The 23,022-nt window shown below is 41.2% G+C and overlaps 1 protein-coding gene across 5 annotated transcripts in view; it reads right to left on the bottom strand.

Annotated features, from left to right (window-relative positions):
* SERHL2 (serine hydrolase like 2) overlaps positions 1 to 23,022 on the bottom strand; it is an 801,854-nt gene that overhangs the window by 764,907 nt on the left and 13,925 nt on the right. For 3 of the 5 annotated variants that reach the window (XR_016313777.1, XM_089684280.1, XM_089684277.1), the window contains exons 2-3: positions 18,050 to 18,093; positions 3,352 to 3,392 (exon numbers count right to left, since the gene is read on the bottom strand). Coding sequence is in view for 4 of the 5 variants with exons in the window: in XM_089684280.1 (XP_089540406.1) it covers positions 3,352 to 3,370 (19 nt within the window). In the remaining variant the exon portion in view is untranslated. Of the gene's footprint in view, positions 1 to 3,351; positions 3,393 to 18,044; positions 18,094 to 23,022 lie in introns of all 5 variants that reach the window. The other 2 variants (XM_089684278.1, XM_089684279.1) reach the window with 2 other exon arrangements.

Raw genomic sequence — 23,022 nt, 5'->3', positions numbered from 1 at the left:
TTTAGACAACAGAGGGTGCACCAGCCTAGTGCATTATCTTCAGATATATTTTATTAATAAAATCCAATAATAGGTGATATACTCACAAACCAACGTAAGTTTGATGTGTATCTTGGAGTACAATACATTAACTCAGGGTTGTCTGTACATGCAAGTGTATTCTTTCCTTTGCATTTCAGCTAATAAACATTTACTGTATTGTCTGTTATTTACACTTTATACTTGCATTACTGTAAAAATAGAAAATATATGATAGAAGTTGGAAAACGGCAGCAAGCAATTTCGGGCTCATTTAAATCATATGCAGTCAAGAATGTTTTTGAGGACAGTATGAAAATATATGCAAGAAAGATTAATGCATTTCAATGAGCCTAGTTTACATCACTGCTGTGTTTTCATGAGTGTTTAAAAAAAGTACAGCATGCTGCATTTTTTTTTTGCAATGGAAAGCACTACAAGTACATTCAAGTGCAATGCAGTAAGATAAACAAATGAAAAAAAAAAAAAGACAAAAATAAAAATGCACCGCAAAAGCAGTGCCAGCACATGTAAACATGCATGCAGAAGCACACGCTAAACATGGCTATTGCGGTGTAAACAAGCCATCAATGAAAAACTTTACACAAAACATGTAATGTGGCATGTGGAGATGCCAGACTTTGCTTTTCACCAACAACCCCTAACCCAGCAACAGAACAAAATCATTGTCCCTGTGTGTGTTGCATTCAGCCGTTGAAATACTTACACATTTATTTTTTTTATGTGGCATCAACCATATGTGAGAACAATGCACCAATGGGCCAATGCCTAAAAAAAGTGTCAAGTAGAATGCCACTAATTTGCCAATGTGGTGCCAATGTTTAAAAAGGGATCAAAATCTTTACCAAGTAATTATAGACCTGTTAGTTTAACGTCTATAGTTGAGAAGATATTGGAGAGTTTAATAAAAGATCACATAGATGAGTTCTTGCTGCAAAAAAATATTTTAAGCAACAAACAGCATGGCTTCATGAAAGACAGAAGTTGTCAAGCAAATCTGATTTCTTTTTATGAGGGGGTGAGCAAAACCTTGGACAGAGGGGTGGCGGTGGACGTGGTATATAATAAGGGATCCTCCTGCGCTCATGGGAATAATTGACAAAATACAGCTGCTGTCACTTAGCTGATACCAATAAGTGCAAAATAAAATTAAAAATTAGTGAAGCGCTTGTATCACATGAATACAATCATGTATCTCCATATAGTGTAATTATAAATCAAAGTGACCACTATATATAATAAATGTGTGTTGACTCCCTCTAGTGAAAAGAAAAAATAGTGTCAACCAAAATAGCTAAATAACACACATTAGGAAACTAAATATATAGTGCATAAATCAAATATAATGAACAGAATATATATATACGTGAATATAACAGAATATTGGCCACATACAATGGTGTCTAAATTATACATAAATGATATATGCCATAGGTGAACAAAACAATATCAAAGGTGAAAAAAATTCCATGCATGTGACTGTGCTTTAAGCTGGAACACACACGTGATCTCCACTTCTAAGTGCAAGTACTCTCCACTTCTAAGTGCAAGTACTGCAAGTGGACGTGGTATACATGGATTTCGCAAAAGCGTTTGACACAGTTCCACACAAGGCTAATGTGTAAGGTAAAGTCTACGGGCTTGGAAAAATCTGTATGTAAATGGATAGAAAACTGGCTAAAAGATCATATTCAAAGAGTAGTGGTTAAGGATTCATACTCTAAATGGTCTGGGGTCATCAGTGGTGTACCCCAGGGTTCAGTGTTGGGACCCTTACTTTTTAACATATTTATAAACGATAAAGGGTCTGAGATTAAAAATCCCATTTCAGTCTTTGCAGATGACACCAAGCTGTGCAGTGGAATAACGTCCTTACAGGCTGTCTTAAACTTACAAGCCGATCTCAATGCACTGTTTAAATTTCGCAACTATGTGGCAAATGAGGTTTAATGTTGATAAATGTAAGGTTATGCATTTGGGGGCTAAGAATATGCATGCATCATACGTACTAGGGGGGTACAACTGGGGGAATCAATGATGGAGAAGGATCTGGGGGTTCTGGTCGATCACAAGCTTTATAATGGCATGCAATGCCAAGCTGCGGTTTCTAAAGCAAGCAAAATCCTCATCTGGAATATGCAGTTCAGTTTTGGGCACCAATTCACAAAAAGAACATTGGGGAACTGGAGAAAGTACAGAGAAGGGCAACCAAACTGATACGAGGCATGGAGGAGATCAGCTATGAGGAATGATTAGAGGAACTAAATTTATTCTCTCTTGAGAAGAGGAGAGTAAGGGGGATATGATCAACATGTATAAATACATTAGTGGTTCATATAGTGAACCTGGTGTAGAGCTATACACCCTGAGGTCATCATAGAGGACAAGGTGGCAGTCTTTACGTCAGGAGGAAAAGAAATTTAATCTCCAAACACGGAAAGGTTTCTTCACAGTGAGAGCTGTGAAAATGTGGAATAGACTCCCTCAAGAGTAGTTTCTGGACAGCTCAGTGCATTGCTTTAAAAAAGGTCTGGATTGTTTCTTAGATACACAGAATATAACTGGATACTAACATTTATAGGTAAAGTTGATCCAGGGAATATCCGATTGCCTCTCTGGGTATCAGGAAGGAATTTTTTTCCCAGCAGGAGCAAATTGGATCATGCTTTGCAGGGGGTTTTTTTCCCTTCCTCTGGATCTAACTCTGGGTATAGGAATATAACTTTTTTTTTTTCTATGGTTGAACTGGTTGAACTGGATGGACTTTTTTCAGCCAGACTATGTAAATATTACATAAATATGTAAATTTAGCTTTGTTTCTTTGTGTATTTGTTACTTTTGCAGTTCATTTCTGGCTGAAGTTCTACTTCAACATATCTCTTCTCCAAAGGACAATGTCAATGGTAATTAATTCATTTTTTTTCAAACTTGGAATCACTAATAGTATTTACTCTTCTCCAAAAGGACAATGTCAATGGTAATTAATTATTTTTTTTTCAAACTTGGAATCACTAATAGTATTTACTAATAGTACCTCCTAGATTGTAAGCTCGAAAGAGCAGGGCCCTCGAACCCCTCATGTATTGTATTGTATTGTATTGTATTGTCCCATGTTCTGTCCCCCTCGCTAATGTACAGCGCTGAGCAAACCCTTTGGCGCTATATAAACACTGTATAATAATAATAATGAAGAAAACTGTGAAATCCTACAAAATGATATTCAGCATAGCTGCAAGGAAAAAAAAAAACAAGATCACATAGTTTCCCATTATCTCACACACAAACATTAAAAAATGATTCAGAAACAAATACCTCTGAGCAGAGCAGACATATCAGGCTTTCTTAGATGTAGCCTGGAAGAGAGAGAGTATGTGCAACCAGTTAATTTTTAATCACAATGCACATGCTTTTTTCAAGAACTGGACTGTAACCAATACAGATCTTCAACCTCCTGTTTAAATCAATTACGCATCTCTAACATCCTATTTGCATTGTTTATATGGTTATGTAATTTAATATAACAGAAAATCAGTTTAAGGGCCCTTTTCACTCCTATGTACATTTGCCAAACTATTATTCCTCTTTAAATCCTATGTTACTTTTTGGAGAGCGGCTTGAACGGGGGTGGAGCCTGAATATGGCGGCACGGGAGAGTGTGCAGTAAGCACTCTCCGTTAGCCTCCCCTCGTCTATCCTCCCTATGAGTCCCCGGTAGAGAGACCAGCTGCACCGAGGGTGTGCAGAGAGACTCACCCAGCTGGAGAGGGTTCGCGAAACCCCGGAGAAGGTCGGACGGCCGGGACCCAGGAGAGAACTAGGAGAGAGCCGGGAGAAGGACGCCTCGGGGTTTCCTCTGACGTCCTGCGGCGGCTTCGGAGGAGGAGTGGAGTTGCCAGGGAGACGGTCGGACTGCCGGTCAGACTGCCTGGAGCCAGGAGAGAGCCGGCTTCGGAGGAGGAGTGGGGTTGCCAGGGAGACGCCTGTGAGACGGACGAGGCAGTGGAGCGGCGCCGACACATGGGCAGCCGTGGAGGAGCTCTGGGAGATCCGGGTGTGGGAGAGATTGTCTGGTGTCCAAGCAAGTAGGAGAAGTGGGGGAGGTGAACCAGCATACTGCCCCCACATCACACCATATCCATACCATCTTCCTGAGCCCTCTAATCTCCCTACCATCCCTACACCATACCATCCCTACAGCCTTACACCACTGCTACAATACGATTAACCCTTCAACCTCTATACCTTTCCCAATCTCTATTCTAACATTTACCAGCATACCACCTCCAATCTAAGGAGGTATCTGATGGGAAGACAAGTGATTTTGAGTTATTTGAGACCCACAGGAATCCCCTTAAGAGGATACAACTACAAAGGAGGACTACTTCTGGAGTGATATTCCAACGTGAAGGGTGAGTGACGACCGTGGGTTTTCCTGCAGGTCTTCTTCTACACTCTTTATATATTGGACCTGTATATTGGAGCTTTATATACATTGATTCCTCGTATTAGACCTTCAGATGCCTGCAGTAAGACATTGTATTAAATATACAATCTGAAAATAAAAGAAATAAGGGATTCCTAGGGCGGGTCTGAAGATCGAGAGGAGTAAGAGTCCAGGAGATCTGGAAATAAGAGTTAAAAGTTCAAAAACAACATGAAAGGTAAAAATACCAAAGGGAGTGGACCTAAGAACTCCCAAACTGGTACGATTAAGAAGTATGTGTCACAAGGAAATGTTACCCCAGAAAGAACTCAGGGAATAAGTGAAAAAAGTGAATTGGAAATAAGTTTGGATAATAGCCCGAGACTTTCCCTGGGCCCGGTATATAATAGTCAACAAGTAATGGAAGGCACTGACCCGAGAGATCTTGAAAGAGATATGCAAATACCTAATAAAAAAGAAATGGCGGAGATGTTTAAAGGCCTGGAAAAATCAATGAAGCATGAGATGGGGATAATTCGGGAAGAACTGGGACAATTGTTAACTAGGGTGGAGGAAATGGAGGAAAAGGAGGAAAAAGTTCAAAATTATAACCAAACCATCCCAAAATTAGAAAAATGGATACTAGAAGACAGAAAAGAACAAAAGAGATTGCTTTATATGATGGAAGAACAGGGGGCAGATTTAAAAGACTTAAAAGAGCTAACTGGCAAAATTTTTAACTCCATAGTGGATAAATCGGATGAGGAGATGTTTAAATTGGACGGAGTGTACAGGATTGGGAAGTATCAACAAGAAAAAGGGATAGAAAAACCAAGAGATATAATTGTTAAATTCCATAACTACGGAGATAGAGAAGAGATATGGAAAAAGATTAAAGGAAAAACAAATGTTACATATGGAGGGAAAAATATTCAAATTTTTGCAGATTTAACACCAGAGACTCTGAGAAGGAAGAGATCACTGAAACCCCTACTAGAAGTGATGAAAAAACATAATGTGAAATACAGATGGGGCCGTGACACAAGCTTAATCGGGTGGAGGGATGGAATTACAGCTATCTTAAGATTTCCGGAAGATATGGAAGATTTTTGTGAAAAACTTGGACTGCAGAGACAAGTGATACCGGGTTGGGAAGTGGAGGAGGGAGAGCTGGACACTTGTAGGTCAGGAAAATGGCAGCTGGTTAAAAGAGGAAATAGAGAGTCAATAGATAAGGGGACACCGGGGAGGAGGGGGGGAAGGTGAGCGGTCATAGGCGGAGTCGAACCCCTATAGAGGGATCAAAGGTGGAACATGATCCAAAGGCATAAGAGGCCTGGGGGGGGGTAGGGAGGTGGGAGGGAGGAGGGAGAGGAGGTGTCAGGGGGGGAGGGTTAGGGAGGGATGGGTTTTAGGGGTAACACTCTGCATGATAGAAAAAAAAAGAAAACAGAGAGATAAAAATAGATGGAAGATCTCCGATTTATAACATATAATGTAAAGGGATTGAACTGTCCTGGGAAGAGATTTAAATAATTCAAGGAGCTACAGCATAAAGAAGCTTTGGTAGTATTTTTGCAGGAGACACACCTAGAGATTAAGTCAAATATAAAGTTGTACTCTAGAAATTACCCAACATGGTTTTATGCGGATTCCCCAATTAAGAGAGCTAAGGGAGTAGCAATAGGGTTTGCAAAAAATATAATGTTGGAGATAGAAGAGAGAGAGGTAGATCCTGAGGGGAGATTTTTGTTCTTGAAGGGTAGACTACAAGAGCAAGAATGTACAATTGCGAATATCTATTGCCCAAACAAAAGACCAGAAACTTATCTGAAGGAAGTCTTGGGAAAACTAATGGCCTTTAAGAAGGGACGCTTGATAGTGGCAGGGGATTTGAATTTTTGTATGGACCCACAAATGGATACGACCTCTTCTGTGCAACGAGAGGGAGGTAGAGCTCTGAGAATCCTGAAGAGGGTGATACATGAGTGTCAACTGGTGGATATTTGGAGAGTGATTCATGGAAAAGAGAGAGATTATACCTTCTTCTCCAAAGCACATGAGATGTACTCCAGATTGGATTATATATTGATAGATCATCAACTTATAGAATTGGTGGAGAAAGTAGAAATAGAGGTGATGTCCCTTTCAGATCATGCCCCTGTAACACTGAAAGTGAGGTGGAGAAGACGAGGGACAGGTGGGATAGGTTGGAAGTTGAATGAGGCTCTTCTCCTGGATCAGGAGGTGGATCAGAAAATCAGAGAAGAGATTGAAAGATTTTTTCAAGAGAACGAGACAGGGGAGGTGTCGGTGGCTACAGTGTGGGAATCCCATAAGGCCTATATAAGAGGTATACTGATCGCTGCTGGGGCAAAAAAGAAAAGGGAAAGAAGAGAAAAACTTACTGGGTTGCTAAAAGAAATATCTGACTTGGAGCAGATACATAAAAGTAATAGATCAGAAGAGATAAGACAGAAGGTAATAAAAAAGAAAGAAGAGCTAGAGGCACTGATGGAGGAGGAGAAGAGAAGAGTCTTTAATAAAGTTGCAAGTGAGAGGTATAGATGGGGTAATAAACCAGGAGAATATTTAATGAGAGCCTTGAGGAAAAAAAAAAATAGGAACTATATAGAGAAAGTAAAAAACCCCAAGGGGGAAATGGTTTATTCTACTAAAGAGATTATTAAGGTGTTTAAAGAATACTATAGTAAACTGTATAATATTGCCCCCCAAGACCCAGTAAATACAATTGGGAATGAGACAAGAGAGAAAAGGAGGGAATATTTAAAAAAGGCAGGATTACCGAAGCTAAGTAATGACCAACTGAATTCCCTTGATTTGGAAATAACACAGGAAGAAATAATAAGAGCATTAAAGAGTACTATGACGGGGAAAAGCCCGGGCCCAGATGGTTATACAGCAAGATACTATAAAAAATACAGTGACCTGTTAATACCTAAATTGAAGAAATATATGAATGCCCTGGGAGGAGAGATGGAGATGAGATGGGAATCTTTACAGGCCCATGTAGTGCTGATACAAAAGGAAGGGAAGGATGTCTCTCAGTGCTCTAGCTATAGACCGATATCACTCTTGAACATAGACACTAAGTTATACGCAAAGGTCCTAGCAAATAGGATAAAGAATTTTATGCCAGAATGGATCCAGGGAGACCAGGTGGGATTTGTCCCAGGGAGGGAGGGTAGAGATAATGGGCTGAGAATTTTGTTGCTTATCCAAAAAGCTAGGAAGGGGAAAACCCCGGTAGTAGTGCTTGCTATCGATGCTGAAAAGGCATTCGATAGAGTAGATTGGGGCTTTATGATGGATACCCTGGAAACTCTAGGAATAGGAGTAAGAATGAGAGAGTGGATAGGAAAGTTGTATAGAGAGCCCTCAGCGGTTGTTATGGTTAATGGAGAGAGGTCGGAACTTATTGGGATGTCAAATGGAACTAGACAGGGATGTCCATTATCCCCATTGTTGTATGTTTTGACATTGGAACCTTTATTGGCAAATATTAGGAAGAATATAGATATAAAAGGAGTGCAGATAGGAGAAGTCGAACATAAGGTAGCTGCCTTTGCGGATGACCTGTTGTTTTATGTAGGAAATCCTAGGATAACACTCCCAAATCTAATGAAGAGTTTAAAGGATTATGGGGAGCTATCAAACTTGAAAATCAATCCAACAAAAACTGAGATCTTAAATGTAAACCTTTCAAATAGTGAAAAAGAAAAAATACAAAAAGAATTCCCCTTTATATGGAAAAATAGAGAGATAAAGTATTTGGGGGTTAAACTTTCTGCTTCATATACGAACCTGTATAAATTAAACTATATCCCACTCTTAAATGAGATCAAGGAGGAATTAAGGAGATTGGGAGGAGGTAATCCGTCTTGGATAGGTCGTATAAACTTGATAAAAATGATAATTGTACCAAAAATCCTCTATAAATTCCAGATGATTCCAGTCAAAATCCCGGAGGTCTTTTTTAAAGTAACAAAAAGGATGTTAACAAAATACATATGGAAAAATAAAAAACCTAGAATATCATATGACTTGTTAAGTAGCAAAAAGGAGAAGGGAGGTTTGGGAGTACCAGATATTAAGAGGTATTATAGAGCAGCAGTCCTAGCGAGAATTTATGATTGGACACATAACCAAGAGGGGAAAAGGTGGGTTCAGATTGAGAATGAATTAAGTGGAGTTACCTTGAGTAGAGTTATATGGGCACCAGTACAATATAGAGGCTTAAAAGATACCACAAGTGTTTTTACATTAAATGTTCTTAAGGTTTGGGATAAGTTGCATAAAATTATGAAATGGGATTTTAATTCACAATTAATATCACTGAGGAACACGGATTATTTTCCCCCAGGTAAGGAGGAGAGCACAGGAAAATGGTTTAAAAAAGAAGATATCCAACTGAGAGATATAATGGAAGGACAGGAATTGAGAACACTTAAGGATTTGAAAAAAGATAAAAAGGAACTTTTTATTAAAATAGATGAATGGAAATATCACCAATTAAAACACTTTGTCAGAGACCTTCCAAAACCGTTGAGATCGAGAAAGGATTGGAATCTGTTTGAGAGGTTGTTAGAAACACGAGGTGATGGGAGGCGAGGCACGGCAAAAATTTATAAGATCCTCACTGAGTTAGACACTTTCACAAAACCAATGTTTATAATAAAATGGGAAAGAGATTTGGGAATAGAGATAGATGAAGACAGACAAAAGGAAAATATATAGATTAATACACGAGAATATAAGTGTTAGAGAGGTGGAGGTAAATTATAAGTGTTTAACGAGATGGCACATTACACCGAAGGTTGAGTATAAGATATGTGGGGAAAAATCACAAGAGTGCTGGAGGGGTTGTGGAAAAACAGGCACGTTTTATCATATATGGTGGGAGTGCCCGAAGATCCAAGGTTTCTGGGAGAAAAGTGTCCAACTAATTGAGAATATCTCTGGGATAAAGTTAGGACTGGACCCAGATGTATGTCTACTACATAGTACAGAGTTATCGGTAAATAAATATAAGGACTCGGGTATATGGGGCTTTCTGAATGCAGCGAAGGGTTTGATACCTAAGTTTTGGTATAGACCAGAGGTACCGAAGATAGAGGACTGGGTGGAAAGAACAAATCAAATTTGCAAGATGGAGAGATTGTGTTATATGCAGGAAGACAGGATGGGGTTGTTCTCTAGGAGGTGGAAAAAATGGGAAGAATTTATGGTGAAATATATGAAGTAGTAATGTGAGAAAGATGAAAGGATTTACATACCCCATATTCTAGTTGGGGAAAGAGTTAATAGAATTATGCAGAGTAGGTGGGTTTATAGGGGGGGGAGGGAGGTTTTTACTTAAGGGGGGAGGGGAAATAGAGGGGGGGAGGTAAATGGGAATAAAGATAGCCAGAAATGTTATTAATGATATGGAAATGTTTTTTTTTTGTATGGGAATAATGATGAAAAATGTAATATTTGTAGAAAATGAATAAAAATTTAAATAAAAAAAAAAAATCCTATGTTACTTTTCCACATGCATGAAGCAGCTTTTATGAGCTTTTTAAATATCACCAAAGATGCATCTTTCATTTAAGTCAATAGGAAAAGCACCGAATACTCACCTAGGGTTTATTTTTAAGTGCGTTTTTAGGGTCACATTGCACAAAGATGTTGGTTGCTAAGGATCCTGCACCTACCACTTAAGAATTTAACAACCAGTAAATAGCTGATTGTTAAGCAGCCAGCACATATGTAAATCTGTGAATATGCAAACAATGCACTCCCTACTGATCCCCTGCCAGGGTAGCATGGGAGATCTGCAGCCATCCAGCTCCTTTGTTCCGGGCACGCCCCTCTCATTTTCTCACATTCTTGGAGCCAATGGCCCAGGATAACCTGCCAGCCATCTCTCCGGTTCCTCCCCCCTCTGGTGGCAGCATCACTCCTGCACAAGAGGAGTTGGAGCATGCTGACCACCAAGGAGGTACTGGGGAGGCATTATCACTGGTTGTTTGGGATGCTGGTGGGTTTCGGCTACTTAACCACTCACCAGCGTTCTTAAAATCCAACTAATAGCCAGTTGTTAAGGAGCCATCACCTTGGCATCCTTAACAACCAGCTATTCATGCATCTGCGCTGTAATGCAACGCAGATTCACATGTGTGCATCCAAAAATGCTCACATATTCACAAACATGTATACAGTCATGGCCAAAAAATGTTGGCACCCCTGCATTTCTGTCAGATAATGCACCATGTTTATTTATTTTTCTTTTCAGATTTCATAATGCGATATTCGACTTTATTCTTTTCTTTAAAAGCGTTGTTTCATTTTGTGAAAACAATACAATGATGGGCTTTACCAAAAAGCTGTAATTTTGTTCGTCTGTCCACAGCACATTCTTGGATTTTGGCTTCCTCAGGTAAGTTTTGGCAAACTCCAATCTGGCTTTTTTATGTTTCTGTGTCAGCAATGGAGTCCTCCTACCAAAGCATCCCTTTTTATTCAGATGGTGACTTTTAGTGTGGACTGACATAGTTGTACCCTGTGCCTGAAGGTCAGCTTTAATTTGTCTGGAAGTTGATTGAGGTTCTTTATCCACAATTCGAACAACCCTTTCTTGCAATCTTTGATCAATTTGTCTCTTTCATCCACATCCATGGAGATTAGCCACAGTGCCATGGGCTGTAAACTTTTTGACAATGTGCAACACAGTGGAAACAGGAACATTAAGATCTCTGGAGATGGACTTGTAACCTTGAGATTGTCCATGTTTTTCCACAATTTTTGTTCTCATATCCTTAGACAATTCTTTGCTGCTCTTTCTCTTCTCCATGCTTCATGTGGCACACAGAGACACACAGCAGAATGGTTGTGTCAATTTTTCACCATTTTAGCATCGCATCGCAAACTTTGAATGCAATTATTTCTTACAATTTTGAGAAGGTGCCAATAATTTTGTCCAATCCATTTTTGGAGTTTTGCGTGGAATGCCTCAGGTTTTGCTTTTTGTTTCTCCAGTTTTTTTGTGCCATACCAACACAAACAAAAAAAATAAACATAGGAATGTCTCAACAATTGTAAATGCAACAATTTTCTGGGCAAAGTGGTACATTATCTGACAAAAATGCAGGGGTGCCAATATTTTTGGCCATGACTGTTACATACATCTCATTTCATTGTATGTATGCATGTTTGTGAATATGCGGGCATTTTTGAAAGCTTGCATGTGCACGCACATGTCTATGTATGTTATCCATGATGTTCTACGATTGTTAGGCTCATGACTATCAGTCACAATTATTTTTACATTATATTCTGATTTATTATAGCCCTGAAGGGGGAGTTCCTTTGACCCCAAAAAACGCACTGGTTGTCTTTTAACATAACATCAATAAATGAATTTGGACTCTTTTGGTCCTTCCATATCTACACACAGATACGAACCAAGTCAGAATCCAATCCAAACCACCATGTTCCTGCCATTTAGAAGCCTTTTCTTCCCCCAGCCGTCACACTGTTGTATTCACAGAGCTGACAGAGGGAGGCAGGACAGTTATGGATGGAGATTGGCAGCTGCCTGAGGTTAAGATGCAAAGGAATGGTTGCTAGAATTAAGGGAGGTCCTAGCAACCAATTGCTATCTTACAGCTCCCGCCCTCCATTCAGACCTGCCTTGCCTCCCTCCCTCCCTCCCTCCCTCCGATCTGTCTGTGTAAGGTAGGACAGTGGGGGGGTTGCTGAGGACACTAGTGTGAAAGGGGGCTGATGTGAAAAGGAGCTGAGGACTAAATGTAGGGGGGCTAAGAACTATAACATGGGGAGGCTGAGAACAGCAATGTGTGGGTCGTGGACTGTGATGTGGGGGCTGAGGACATTAAGCTGGGGGGGCTGAGAACTGTGATGTGGTTGGTTGAGAACTGTAGTGCGGGGAGGCGATGAGAACAGAGGGGCTGAGAATAGTAATATGGGGGTCTGAGGACTGTCATGTGGGGGACTGAGGACAATAGTGTACTGTGGGAAGGGGCTGAAGACAGTAATGTGAAGGGGGCTTGAGGACTGTCGTGTGGGGGAAGGGGCTGAGGACTGTCATGTGGAGGAAGGGGGCTGAGGACTGTCATGTGGAGGAAGGGGGCTGAGGACTGTCATGTGGGGGAAAGGAAGCTGACGACTGTCATGTGGGGGAAGGGAGCTGAGGACTGTCATATGGGGGAAGAGGGCTGAGGACTCATGTGGGGGGAGGGGGCTGAGGACAGTCATGTGGGGGGAGGGAGCTTGGGATTGTAATATGGAGGGGGCTGAGGACAGTAATGTGGGAGGGGGAACTGAGGACAGTAAAGTGGGTGTAGATGTGAAAATGTGGGGGCTGAGAATAGTAATGTGGGGGGGGGAACTGCAATGTGAGGACTGTAAAGTGGGGAGGGGATCGGAGGACAGTGATATAAGGGGCTGAGTGCTGTACAGTCAAACAGTAATGGGGGGGCTGTAATTTGGAGGGCGCTGAAACCAGTAATGTGGGGAGGAGGGGACGAGTATAATAATGCAAAAGGGGCTGAGAACTGTAATGTGTGAGATGAGGACAGTAATGTGGGGGGCTGAGGAATTTAATGTGTGGGGAGGACAGTATTGTGGGAGAGGGGGCTGAGGACAGTAATGTGGGGGGATTGAGGCAGTAATGTAGGGGGATGGTGTGAAAAGGGGCAGAGTACTCTGCAGTGTAGGTCCTGTTGGAGGAGGGGTGATGGCAAGAAAGTGTAAGAACACTATTGTGAAAGTGGTAGATAGAGGGTGATGTAAAGGGGGAGCTGAGGACACTCATCAAGAGCAGATATTGGTGTGAAAAGGGAGGCGACTGATGTGCAGTGGGGAATGAGGACACTGATGTAAGAACAGGTTGAGATCTGTGTATGTGCATTTGGTGCACACATAGTGGGTAGGTATCACGTACCTGGTGATGGAGGCCAATGGAGAGAGGGCTTCCCTTGTGGCTAAGTTCCAGAAAGAGATTGTCAGGTTACATGGTCTGCCCAGTAATATTGTCTCAGACCGAGGGGTGCAGTTTACTTTCAGGTTCTGGAGAGCCCTCTGCAAGGCCCTGAAGGTGAAACTCTGCCTATCGTCCACCTACCATCCCCAGAGTAACGGGCCAAAAGGAGCGAACAAACCAGACTTTTGGAGCAATATTTACAGTGCTTCTCTACTTTTTCCCTGGATGTTTGGGCATCCCTACTCCCATTGGTGGAGTTTGCCTACAACAACTCAGTCCATTCTGCCACAAACCAGTCACCATTTTGGGCCAATTATGGATTCCACCCTTCCTGCATACCAGACACCATTCCTGAAACTTCAGCACCCGCAGTACAGGACAGACTCTCCATGATACAGAACAACTGTAAAGTTCTCCGAGAGTCTATACAGAAATCCCAGACTGATTATAAGAAGCACTATGACAGGAAACAAGAGAGGAAACCCTCCTCTGAAGATCGGAGACAAAGTTTGGCTATCAACTGCCAACCTAAAACTCCCTTGCCCGTCACGTAAGTTGGGACCAAAGTACATTGGCCCTTTCCGGATCCAGAGGGAAATCAATCCAGTGGCGGTTGAACTGTTTCTTCCAGAATCATACAAGATCCATCCAGTTTTCCACATCACCTTACTCAAGCCAGCTGTTCCTGATCCTTTTCCAGGGTTGAAGGGAAGTGTTGGTTCTGGATGCCGTAACACCAGAGTGGAAGTGAACTGATCTTTTAACTGCTTGACTGCTATTTCAGCTTCCTGGCTCCAGCAGAAACGTGTACGCTGGCGAGTGAGTTGAGTAATAGGGGCAATGATGGTGGAAAAGCCCTTAATAGATTTCCGATAGAAATTGGCGAAGCCCACTAATCTTTGGACCCCTTTCCTGTCTGAAGGTGCAGGCCATTCCAGGATAGCAGATAATTTCTGAGGGTCTATGGAGATTCCCTCAATGGAAATTATGAGCCCCAGGAACTGGATGGACTGCTTCTCAAACTCGCACTTCTCCGCCTTTGCGTACAAGCCATGCATCCTTAGAGTGTTTAGCACTTTCCTAACATGATCTCGATGGAGTTCCAGTGAGGTAGAGAAAATTAGGATATTGTCCAGGTAGACAAATACGAAAAGGTCAAGGTACTCTCTAAAGATATTGTTTACAAAGTGTTGAAACGTAGCAGGGGCATTACATATAGCTCAAACGGCATCACCAGGTACTCGAAATGTCCAAAGCGTGTTCTGAAGGCAGTTTTCCACTCATCGCCCTCCCTTATACAGACTAAATTGTAGGCCCAATTTAGTGAACACCTGGGCTGTTCGAAATCTCTGAAACAACTTGGGCACAAGAGGATGAGGATACCAATTTTTAATGGTAATTTTGTTAAGCTCTCTGTAGTCAATGCAGGGTCTGAGAGACTGATCTTTTTTTTTCAACAAAGAAAATACCAGCCCCGGCAGGGAGGAAAAGGTTTGGATGAATCCTTTAGCGAGGTTCTCGTCTAAGTAATGCCGGAGGGCTTCCAGTTCAAGGTCTGACAACGGGAAAGTTTGCCCAAATGGTATTTCTGCCCCTGGAAGTAACTCAATTGGGCAATCGTAAGACCGATGAGAAGGCAATGTGTAGGTAGAGGGAACTGATTGACTGGCCCCTGGTGAAGGTTGGACTGAGAGACATACGGAAAGAGTTTGTGAAAGCAGGGGCACCACAGTGTTGCAGACAATATTCTTATGAAAAGATGATTTCCTTCTTGGGCCAATTGATCTGTGGATTGTGGGCTTGCAACCAGGGTATTCCTAGGATGGCTGGAAACATGGGGGATCTGATGACGTCAAAATGAATGAACTCCTGATGGCCGGAGTCAGTGGTTGCTAGAATAGGAATGGTTTCCTGGGTAACAGGTCCAGAGCTCGGAGTAGTGGCATCCGCTAGTAATACGTCAAGTCTCTGTTTCTTAGGCAGAAGAGGGATGTGTAAGTCCTTGGCCAATTTGATGTCCAAGAAACAGCTACAGGCTCTTGAGTCAACAACTGCCCATAACTTGACGTCTCTTCCAGACACCTGCAATGACATGGGGAGAAGTGCTGATGGGTTGTGGAGTAGAGGCAGGAGCCAATGGTCCTGGAATCTTTGGCAGAATCCATGAGGGTCAAACAGTCTGAGTACACTCAGCACGTCTTTCCCGTAGACGCTGATCCAACTGGGTAGAGAGCAGGATAAGGTTCTTCAAGGAGGAGGGAGCTTCCACCCTAGCTAACTCGTCCTTGAGTTTTTCAGACAGGCCTAGGTGGAACTGGTACTTTAATGCTGCATTGTTGCAAGCAGTATCCGCTGACCATTTGCGGAACTCCACTATGTAGTCCTCCACAGGTCACTGATCTTGTAGTAGAGCATGAAGGGCTGACTTAGCAGTGGAGGTCCTCTGGGGATCATCATAACGGGCAGCTATGGCTTAAAAAAATCACTCACTGATTTGAGTGCTGGATTCTTCTGTTCTAGTAGACTATGTTCCCAAGACTGAGGTTTTTCAGACAAGAGGGAGATGATGAATCCAACCTTGACCGCTTCCAGTGAAAAGGTTCTGGGTTGTAGAGCAAAATACAGTTCACAGGCATTTTTGAAAGGTCTGAACTTACATCGATCCCCAAGGAAACATTCACGAGTAGGGACTCTGGGTTCCAGAGGTGGTAACACCACAGCAGGAGTGGTGGCAGGAGACAGACTGGCAGGTGCGGCTACTAGGTTAGAACTGGCGGAAGGATCCTGGTCCGCAGAAGTAGAGAGGGAGTGAAGACACCCTTCCAACTGGAAGTATCCTTGCTGTAGATCTTTCACTGCTTGAGTAAGTGCCGTCATTTGTTGGCACAGGGCCTCTAGTGCGGAAGCACCTCTCTCGGCCTGGGACATACTGGCTGGATGATATCACGTACCTGGTGATGGAGGTAAATAGAGAGAGGGCTTCCCTTGCGGCTAAGTTCCAGACTCCCCTGAGAATGGGACAGCGGGAGTCAGGCCCAAAGTGGCACAGGTCACCTGTAGCAGTGCTGGTTTATGGTCCACCCAGAAGCACAGCTGATGTATGGAAATAGGTCTGCAGACAGGTGGCGCCTGTGTGAGGTATGCAAGCCCTTCCGGGATTTAGAGATTTACTGGATAGCCGGTTCAAGCCAAGGTCAGGTACCAGGTGGGAATCAGAGCAGACATAGTCAGATGGGATAGCCGAGGTCATACACAGAGGAGTGAGAGAGAGAGTATCTGTTAGTCAAGCCGAGGTTAGATCAGGGGTTAAGCAGAGTAGACAGGTCCAAGAGCAAGCCGAGTCGGTATCAGGAAATCACAGGTCACAATAACACAGGACACAGGAACAAGGCACAGGGAGCTAGAGATCATCCAGCAACTTGAGGAAGTGATGAGCCTCCTTATAAAGGCCGTCTGGCACCAAACTGAGACTGATGTGTGCTTCTGCAGCCATGCAGGGTACTGGCAGAAATGCCAGATCTTCCAGAACTTCTGCCGTGGACAGGACCCTGATGGTAGGTCAGCTCATTCATTTTTCATTGGGCTGCACTACCCACAATAAGCACAGAGAAAGAAGTCCCCCAACCCATTTATTTCCAAAATCGCGTCACACCAAGCCACATGGTGCTGCAGCAACATGCTGCTTGGGACACACGAAAATGAACCACAGGTCCTGATGTGTGGGAATGCCATTAAGTATTAAATAATTAAGGCACCTCTGCATTTCTGCTACAATTCAGAGCATTGCTCTGCAGGTTGGGCAATAATGCAATTTTGAGTGCGTTCCCCAGCTGCAAAGATGGAACCTAACCTAAGAGGAGAGGGGGCTGTGATGTGAAGGACCTAAATCATAACACAAACATGAGATTCGGACCTCTGCAGGAAGAAAATTTTACTGACCGGACCTCTGAATTAATTTCAATACCGCTGTTATACTGTAAAGTCTACAAGCTGTGATGTATATATATATTTCACAGTTAACCAATCCTGATGTACTGATAGCCCATCTTATTTCTTGAGGCTCTAAAATGCCAGGACAGTACAAATAACCCCCAAATTACCACTTTTTGGAAAGTAGACAGACCAAGATATTTAGTAAGAGCAAGATTAATTTTTTTTAAGTTTCAGTCACAATTTTTTGGATTGATGCACATGTGCTAGGCAACATCTGTGTAGGTTGTCAAGCCTGGCTGTGCCACCTGCTTGCAGTAAATTTACTGTGAGCGAGAGGCAAGCGGGTAAAGACAAATATATACGAAATGCAGTCTTTTTTTCTGTGCAGTGGGTTGCGATGCAAACTATTATATCACAATGTCATTGTGTGACTTGAACGTAAAGAAATGTCACTTCAACATTTCAATAAAGTTCTAAAAAAAAAGTAAACTGTGTGACATTCCAGGATCAGTGCATCAGCACAATTTATTTCCTGCAAACACTAAATAATTTTGCAGTCAGCATGGCTTGCTGGTTTGAAGAAATCCTAAAAATTCTACATTGCAGTAGTAAAGTACAATATACTGTATCTACTAAACTCACTTTACCTCTTTCTTCTGTTGGGCTTCTGTTCAGGAGAGGCAGAATAAATCTGGCCAAAATAAATAAAGAAAAATTATATTATATTTGAAAGATGACACCATGACAATTTTTGCTACCAGCTACCTCTTTTTAGGGCTGAAACAACAAATCGACATAATCGATTATGAAAATAGTTGTCCACTATTTTCATAGTTGAATAGTTGGTCAGCTGATTAGTTGGCCTGCATACAGAATGCATTATTTGTTTAAATATCAGAAAATACAGTGCAGCACACATACAGCTCAGTACACCATTCATACATGTCATACGCACAGTGCAGCACACATACAACTCCGTACACTGTCCATACATATCCACAAATGACTCAGAACTTGTGAATGTGGGAGGAGCAACGACTCATAGCACATGTAGTCCTAGGCATGAGAAGGAAGTGGGTGATTCTAATAGCAGAAGCTTTCTTACCTTGCTATAGGGGCAATCAATACTACACACTGCTGCTTTCTTTAGGGGCACTCTGAGAGCAGGAGCAGCCAGAGGTGTTGGTGGGGAACCCAAGAAGAGGAGAATCAGGGCTGCTCTGTGCAAAACCATTGCACACAGCAGGTATGACAAGTTTGTTGGTTAAAAAAAATCCAATGTTTACAATCACTTTAAAGGGATGTGCAGAGAAGATCAGCATGTAAACCCAGAGAAGCTGGAGGCCCATAGACTGGAGATAATATAAGGCATTACAATTAAATTTAAAGTAGAAAGTTACCAATATCGTGCATTATATTTAAAATGATATATCCTTGAAAAAAGTCTCAACCTTCAGAACTAATTTAATTTTTTTAAAAATGTATAATCCCCCCTCCAACCTGTAGCTACATGTCTAAAATACCCTGTATATCCTACTTCTGGGTATATTTATAGCGTGTGTGTGTGTGTGTGTGCGCGCGCGCGCGCGCGTGTGTGTGTGTCTCAATAAATTAGAATATCATCAAAAAGTTAATTTATTTCAGTAATTCATTTAAAGCGAAACTCATATACTATATAGATTCGTTACACACAGAGTGATCTATTACAAGCATTTCTTTTAATTTTGATGATTATGGATTACAATTAGTGAAAACCAAAAATTCAGTATCTCAGAAAACTAGAACATTGTGAAAAAGTTCAATATTGTAGACTCATGGGGGGAGATATACTAAAGCTGGTTCACTCGGAATCTGGTGCACCTGTGCATGGCAGCCAATCAGCTTTTAACCATAGCTTGTTCAATTAAGCTTTGGCAAAAAAACCTGGAAGCTGATTGGATTCTTTGCTGAAGTGCACTTGATTTTGCAGATTTAGTAAATAAACCAAATGTCACACTCTAATCAGCCAATGAACTCAAAACACCTGTAAAAGTTTCCCGACCCTATAAATGGTCTCTCTGTCTGGTTCAGTAGGTTACACAATCATGGGGAAGACTGCTGACTTGACAGTTGTCCAGAAGGCAGTCATTAACACCCTCCACAAAGAGGGTACGTCACAAAAGGTCATTGCTAAAGTAGCCGGCTGTTCACAGAGTGCTGTATCCAAGCATATTAATAGAAAGTTGAGTCAAAGGAAAAAGTGTGGTAGAAAAAGGTGCACAAGCAACAGGGATAACGGCACCCTTGAGAGGATTGTGAAGCAAAAGCCATTCAAGAATTTAGGGAGCCTTGCAAGGAGTGGACTACGGATGGTGTCAGTGCTTCAAGAGCCACCACACACAAACGTATCCAGGACATGGCCTACAACTGTCGCATTCCTTGTCTTACCTGGGTACGGAGAAAAAAGACTGGACTGTTGCTCAGTGGTCCAAAGTCCTCTTTTCAGATTAAATTTTGCATTTAAATTTGTAAATCAAGGTCCTAGAGTCTGGAGGAAGAGTGGAGAGGCACAGAATCCAATTTGCATGAGGTCCAGTGAGAACTTTCCACAGTTAGTGATGTTTTGGGGAGCCATGTCATCTGCTAGTGTTGGTCCACTGTGTTTTATCAAGTTCAAAGTAAGCGCAGCCCTCTACCAGGAAATTCTAGAGCCCTTCATGCTTGCCTCAGCTGAACAATTTTATGGAGATGCTGATTTCTTTTTCCAGCAAGAATTAGCACCTACCCACACTACCAAAAGTACCAATACCTGGTTTAATGATCATGGTATAACAGTGCATGATTGGCCAGCAAACTCTCCTGACCTAAACCTCAGAGAGTCTGTGAGGTATTGTCAAGAGAAAGATGAGACACCAGACCCAACAATGCAGACAAGCTGAAGGCTACCATCAAAGTAATCTGGCTTCCATAACACCTCATCAGTGCCACAGGCTGATCGGCTCCATTCCACATTGATGCAGTAATTTATGCAAAAGGAGCCCCGACCAGGTATTTTAGTGCATACTATATACTGTACATGGACATACTTTTCAGTAAGCAAACGATTCACAAAAAGAACATTGGGGAACTGGAGAAAGTACAGAGAAGGCCAACCAAACTGATAAGAAGCATGGAGGAGCTCAGCTATGAGGAACTGAATGTATTCTCTCTTAAGAATAGGAGATTAAGGGAGGATATGATCAAAAAGTATAAATACATCAGTGGTTCATATAGTGAACTCCATGTAGAGTTATTCACTCTGAGGTCATCACAGAGGACAAGGGGGCACACTCTTTATGTCTGGAGGAAAATATATTTAAATCTCCAAACATGGAAAGGTTTCTTCACAGTGAGAACTGTGAAAATGTGGAATACACTCCCTCAAGAGTTGGTTCTGGCCAGCTCAGTGGATTGCTTTAAAAAAAGGCCTGAATTATTTCTTAGATACACAGAATATAACTGGTTACTAACATTTATAGGTAAAGTTGGGCCAGGGAATATCCGATCGCCTCTCAGGGGATCAGGAAGGAATGTTTTTCCCTGCAGGAGCAAATTGGATCATGCTTCGCTGGGTTTTTTTGCCTTCCACTGGATCAACTGTGGGTATAGGATTATAACTTTTTTTTTTAATGGTTGAACTGGATGGACTTTTTTCAACCAGACTAACTATGTAACTATGTAATTTCTGTATTAAAAATTATTTTTTTTAATTCATCCTATGTAATATTCTAATTTTCTGAGAGACTGAATTTTGGGTTTTCACTAGCTGTAAGCCATAATCATCAAAATTAAAAGAAATAAATGCTTGAAATATATCACTCTGTGTGTACTAAATCTATATAATATATCTGAGTTTCACCTTTTGAATTGAATTACTGAAATAAATTAACTTTTTGATGATATTCTTATTAACATTGGTAATAAGTCTCAGTGCATAGCAATCAGGCCCTCCCAAAAGGACAAATATAGAAAAAAAAAGAAGAAAAGGATTTCTGCACTTCACATTTTAATGTAGAAAAAAATATGTACAAAAATTACAAAACGGCAAATACAGTGTTCAACAAACCATTTTGGGCTATATAGATAACACCCTTCTTCAGATTAGAATACATTAAATATAGAAACTAAAAATTAACTCAATTTATAATCATCAAAAAACTGAAATCATTTACATTCATTAGTGACAGGTTAAACAATTATATCTTATGAACATAGCTGGAGCGAACAATCTGTCAGGTGAAAAGACTTTCCTATCACAAGTAGAGAATGCTGGCAAAGATAACGGTTACAAAAATATACATATACACTATTTGAACAAAAAAAAGCATTTTATATATACTGCATATACACACCATAATGAAGAACTCAACTCATATACAAATCAGAGAAATAAATACAGATCAAAAGTTCAATACCTTAGGGCACGGGTGTCAAACTGATAGCCCTCCAGCTGTTGCCAAACTACAAGTCCAATGAGGCATTGCATGATTGACAGTTACAAGCATGACTCCCAAAGGCAGAGGCATGATGGGCCTTAGGGTATAATATATCTAAATGGGGAATCCACTGCGCTTCCCGTTTTCTCAAAGACAATTCTCTACTGCCCCATGTCTTTTTTGGGGTATTCCATCAATAACCATAAATCTAAGGTGGGATATAGTGTGACCCTTTTTCACAAAATGTCTAGCGAAAGGTAATTTAGTAAGTTTAGCTCTGACTGAGTACTTATGTCTGGCTATTCGTTCCTTAAACTTTATGAGTAGTCTCTCCAATATATAAACCACATGGATATTTTATGATATATACCAGAAATGATGACTGACAGGTATAATAATCCTTAATAGGTATATTATACCCTAAATGTGGATGGGAAAAGGACTTTCCCTTAATCATACTGTTACACTGAATGCAATTAAGATGGGTAAGAACCAAAGTAACGTGGAAGTCTAAATTCTGGCACGGATGGATAATTAGTGCTCAAAATGGACCAATGTTTTTTTAATTATATTGAGAACACAATTAAAGTAAGGATGAAATTGGGAGGTGAAAAAGGCAGTCTACAAGAATTCAACTCTTTACTTTTATGTTTGGATAAATGATCCCTTTTTTCAATAAAACTGACAGGATATCCCCGTTGTCGAAGTCTGCCTTCCATCTCATCGAATGTATTATCATGAACTTGTGGGTCATTGACAATCCTTGAAATGCAGGTTAACTGGCTAAGGGGAATACATTTAAAACCCCCAATGGATGAAAACTAGAGAAAAGTAATAACTGGTTACAATCTGTGGGTTTAATATATAAATCTCTCACAATGTGCCCATCTTGCAGTTTTAAGAGTGTCTAAAAATGGAATTTCTATTGTACTCATCGACATGATGAATCTACCAGACCAGGTATAAAAAAATTTAAATATGAAATAAAGATAAATAAGGTGTCCAAGTTGCCTGTACACACAGCAAATGCATCATCAATGAATATATACCAACATAGGCAGTATTGAATAAAGAGGTCACTATGATATATGAATGCATTCTCTATCATATCCATAAATGTATTTGCATATGGAGGGGGAGACTTTAGAACCTGCTCTTATGAGCTG

Source organism: Staurois parvus, unplaced genomic scaffold (assembly GCF_062004578.1).
Source record: "Staurois parvus isolate SC_StPar_1 unplaced genomic scaffold, SC_StPar_1.0 ptg000341l, whole genome shotgun sequence".
Lineage (NCBI taxonomy): Eukaryota > Metazoa > Chordata > Amphibia > Anura > Ranidae > Staurois > Staurois parvus.
This window is presented reverse-complemented; position numbering and strand designations above follow the sequence as displayed.